A 5,230-nucleotide genomic window follows, 5' to 3' on the forward strand; every position below is an offset into this window, starting at 1 on the left:
TTGGGTTTGAATGATATTTCCTTACCATGCTTTTGTACTCCAATTTGTGAATGGATTTCTTCTTTCTAGTCTCCACTCATAGACATACCTTACATCGAGGGAATCACAAATTCTTGTACTATTGTAATTATTTTGTGTTATTTATTGTGATTATGATCTATCCCACAATAGAAAGTTTACCAACTAATTAACCATGTGGTACTCACCTATTTGTTATAAATTCATGTACTTATAACATAATTATATGGTATAAAAGTTTAGTTTCTTCAAATTGTTCCCTAGTAGTATCATAAATGTTAATGAGTTAAGGATAACGGCCAAAACTAATGTGTTCTAATTTTTTATACATTTGTGTATATGAAACTTTTATTTCAATTTTCCCTTGTATAATTTGATCGTACCTAACTTCTTAAAATAATTTATAGGCATGAAGCCAAATTTATCAGGAAAATTGTTGAAGAGATTTTAAGAAAATTGAATAGCACACACTTGTTTATAGCACTCTACCCAGTTGGAGTAGATTCTCGTGTGCAAGACATGGCTTTTTGGTTAAATGTTGGAGCTGGCAATATTCGCATGGTAGGAATTTTGGGAATGGGCGGAATTGGAAAAACAACAATTGCTAAAGCCATTTATAACCAATTTTTTCAAGGTTTTGAAGGTAAAAGTTTTCTTGCAAATGTTAGGGAAACTTCCAAGGAATCTAGGGGTCAGGTTCTTCTTCAAGAACAACTTCTTTCTGATATCTTGAAGACAAGCGAGATAAAGATAAATAGTGTTGATAGAGGAATAAGTATAATAAAAGAAAGACTTTGTAATAAAGCAGTGCTTGTGATACTTGATGATGTAGATCAGATGGAGCAATTGAATGCCTTAGTTAGAAGGCGTGACTGGTTTGGTTCGGGAAGTAGAATTATTATAACAACCAGAGATGAGCATTTGTTAAAGGAGCTAGAAGTGGATAGCGTATATACGGTTACACCAATGAATGATAATGAATCTCTTGAGCTCTTTAGTTGGCATGCCTTTCGGAATTCTTTTCCTACGGAAGATTACATTGACTTGTCAAGAAGTGTTGTCGCTTATTGTGGAGGATTGCCACTAGCTCTTGAAGTTTTGGGCTCATTTCTTTTCTCTAGGAGCATGTTAGAATGGAAAAGTGCATTAGATAAATTGAAAAGGATTCCTCATGAGCAAATTCAAAAAAAACTTAGAATAAGCTTCGATAGACTAAGTGACAATACCGAAAAGGATATATTCCTTGATATATCTTGTTTCTTCATCGGAATGGACAAAGACTATGTTGTAAAAATATTGGATGGCTGTGGGTTTTTTGCAAAGATTGGAATTAATGTCCTCATTCAACGGTGTCTTCTTAAAGTTAGTGGGACAAACGAGTTTGCGATGCATGATTTGCTTCGAGACATGGGAAGAGAAATTGTTCGTGAAAAACACCCTAATGAACCTGGAAAATGGAGTAGATTATGGAGGCATGAGGATGCATTTGATATATTGACAAAGAACGAGGTAATTATTAAGAACTTTTTGAATTAAAAAAAAAAATTAAAGATAAAAATACATTTTGTTTTCTAATACATATGCTAAATATTTGGGAAGCAAATTCATACTAATTCACTTTGATCACTTGTAATCCCTATGTTTCTTATATGAAAATAGGAACACTTGTTTTCTTTGCTAACATCATTCTACAATTATTGTATTTGCAAACATGATTACATTATATGAAGATGGGCAATATAAATGAAATAGTTAACAAGAAAGCATTTTGGTTGGCTGAAATTGTTAAAACTACTCCTTATCCAAAAAGCCTAAGTTTATAAGAAACATAGAATTTAATTATTTAATTACTATTCTAACATATCAATAAGTGAAGCCCAATATGTGGAATTATGAAGACAAGATTCAAACTCATGACTTTTGCTTTGATACCATGATAAATCATTAATTACTCCTAAAAGCTTGATAGCATGTTAAATTATCAATTGTCCTAAGTTTTTGAATAAGTGATGATTCAACACAAATATTGGTAAGGATCAAACATATGAGAAATATTGGAAAGTTTATTGTATGAGGTTTCAATCACTTGTCTCGTGCAATTTTTGTATTTTTATAGGGAACGAAATCAATTGAAGGGCTTACATTAGAATTGCCAAGTTTAAATAAGGTGTCTTTCAATTCAAGAGCATTTATAAAGATGCAAAGATTGAGATTACTCAAAGTTGATAATGTACGACTCACCGGAGACCACAAATATCTTTCAAAAGAATTAAGGTGGCTTTGTTGGCGTGGATTCCCTCTAAAGTTTATGCCAAACAACTTTTATCTGAGAAATCTAGTTGCGATTGACTTGCAATATAGCAATCTTAAAAGAGTTTGGAAAGTTCCCAAGGTACAATAATCAACGATCTTTTTTTCTTTTTTCTTTTGTTTTATGTTTTAGGCTCCAATATTGTGATTTCCTTCATTTTTTATTGTTTATTTTCTCATTTGTTTTGCAGTTACTTGAAAAGATGAAAATTCTAAATCTTAGTCACTCGCATCATCTAAGTCAGACCCCTGACTTTTCAAGACTCCCCAATCTTGAGCAATTAATTCTTGAAGATTGTACGAGTTTGTTTGAGGTTCACCACTCTATTGGAGATCTTAGTAATCTTGTTTTGGTGAATTTGAAAGATTGCAAATGCCTTAAAAGTCTACCGAGGAATTTTTATAAGTTGAAGTCTTTAGAAACTCTCATTCTTTCTGGGTGTTCTAAATTTGACAATTTGGCTGACAACTTGGGGGAAATGGAATCATTGAAAACTCTTCATGCAGACAGAACTGCTATAAGACGTGTGCCTTTTAGCATAGTGCAATTGAAGAACCTCAAGTATTTATCTCTATGTGGGTCTAAAGGATCACCGTCCAAGTCATTGCCTTCACTTTTTTGGTCTTGGATATCATTAAGGAAAAGTCCCAATTCAGTCAATCTATTGCCTGTCACACTACAAGGCTTGAACTCACTAACACACTTATGTCTCAGGGAGTGTAATTTATCAGATGACGTAATTCCTACAGATCTTTGGAGTTTATGTTCTCTCCAAATTTTAGATTTAAGATGCAATAGTTTTGAAAGCCTACCATCAAGGCTAGGTGGTCTTTCAAACCTTCAAGATCTTAGATTGAACCATTGCAAAAAGCTTAAATCGATTCTAGATTTACCATCAAGTTTGATTTTTCTAGATGCAAGGAACTGCACAGCGCTGGATAGAATGCCAAATCTATCAAAGCTCTCAAATATGCTTGGTTTGCTCCTTGGTAACTGTCGCAAATTAGTTGAAATTCCAGGTCTAGATAAGAGGTCGAATCCTATTATATATTTTGACGCGGGAGGGTGCAGAAATCTGACATATACTTTTAAGAAAAGCTTGCTACAGGTACATGTTTCTTTTCTCTTAATTTAATTAAAATGGAAGTCGGGCTCGAACTAAGGCTCCGTTTACTTCGACGTAAAATGGTTTCCGTCGGAAAATATTTTCAGGGAAGTCATTTTTCCTGAAAATATTTTCCACCGAAAACATTTTACGGTGTTTACCTCGCGCACGGAAAATCAATTTTTTAAAAAAATATTTTAAAAAACAATTTTTAATTTTTTTAATTTTTGAAAATATTTTTAAAAAACTATTAATTTTTATATTAGCTATTCAACTGTACTGAAAATCAATTTTTTAATTTTTTTTAAAAATATTTTATACTAACCTATAAAATATAATTTTTATTCAAAATATAAAAATATTAATATAAAATAATTTATGTTTGATTGTTAAAATTCAACAAAAACAATCAACCTATTTGAGAATATTTTTGGATTTTTTATCTTGAACCTGAATCTAAAAATGTATCTAAAAATGTCCATACATCAATATTACGAATATTCCACATCTAGGAAGATTGATATATATGAAAGTGTACGTTACTTTCATCTTGCTTGAAAAAACAAAAAAAAAAAAAAAAAGAAAAAACCATGAATTCTAAAATTCAACCACAAATATTACAATATTGCCCAATAATGTGTAAAAATATCAACACATGTTCCTTAATAGACATGTGAATGGTCTCACGTATAAGGTTGTTCTCAGCAAGAATTTTACATAATTCAAAGAAAGATACAGGACTCATTCTTATTTGGTCAATACAATCTTGTCTACTTCCATAAAGAATACTATCCATATAAATCCCTCTTTCATACTCTCGATTAACATGAGGTTCCCTTCGTAATACTCTCCTAGATCTAATATCTTTTAAGATTACAAGCCCAACAGCAAGAACAGATGCAACTGTGGTCGTAACTGTCGAAAGAATTGTTTCATCCATCTACAAACAACATAAAAATAAGCAATAAGCAATAAATCATATATGCATTGTTTCCAATTCATCCTCAAAACTTGTAAGGATTCCAATAAATCAATAAATCATATTAATAAGTGATAAGCAATAAATCATATTAATATTTTAATATTTTTCATCAACACTATTTAACTAAAACAGAGCAAACTGCTCTTTCCATATGTTGTAGAAAAACTCCCACTTCAACCCTAAATAATAGAGAGGCTTCATTATATGAAGTGGTTGTGAGGGAGAGTATTCTAATAGAAAGAATACAAGCTTAAAAACATTGTCGTTTCTTAATGGGTGATGAACAAAAAAATGTAGTGGGAAAAGAGATAGAAGTTAGGTGGTTGAACTTCATTTATATCAACTGGTTACAAGTGCGATTATTGTAATGCAAAACGACGAGAGAGAGAGAGAGAGAATTCCTATGATTCTAATTGAATAAACCAACTAGTAGCAGGAATGGTGGCCAGAGTTGGACAGGAATTAAAATGCATGCACCAATAATTAAGTGGCCATGTTGTTCTATATATATATCGATAATATATTGGTTGGGTTTTGTTTTGTATGCATTTATGTATATATAGGATAGGAAAAGAAAAAGTGATTTAAATTAGTCATTGAAATTTTAAAAGCTGTAATCAAGCTGCAGGTGTGTTTTATTGAGATTGCACATATCCTTGTCGGCTATCCAAAATTGAATTGGTTGCAATGGTCCGTCTGTCTTGTAATTGGGATGTTATCATGTGCTAACGATTGGGGTACAAAGTGGGCTGCAGGTTGCATCAGGGGTTGGTTTACTGGGCCATTTTGCCCAAATATGGGGGGAACCACTAGC

At 32.0% G+C, this 5,230-nt stretch overlaps 1 protein-coding gene across 1 annotated transcript in view; it reads left to right on the forward strand.

Moving 5' to 3' along the window:
• The window catches only part of LOC132171317 (disease resistance protein RUN1-like), a 5,895-nt gene extending 2,431 nt beyond the window's left edge, over positions 1–3,464 (forward strand). Inside the window, exons 2-4 of the mRNA XM_059582606.1 lie at positions 426–1,527; positions 2,135–2,410; positions 2,520–3,464. Coding sequence (XP_059438589.1) covers positions 426–1,527; positions 2,135–2,410; positions 2,520–3,464 — 2,323 coding nt within the window. The remainder of the gene's footprint in view (positions 1–425; positions 1,528–2,134; positions 2,411–2,519) is intronic.
• Positions 3,465–5,230: the final 1,766 nt, after the last annotated feature.

Source organism: Corylus avellana, chromosome ca1 (genome assembly GCF_901000735.1).
Source record: "Corylus avellana chromosome ca1, CavTom2PMs-1.0".
Taxonomy (NCBI): domain Eukaryota; kingdom Viridiplantae; phylum Streptophyta; class Magnoliopsida; order Fagales; family Betulaceae; genus Corylus; species Corylus avellana.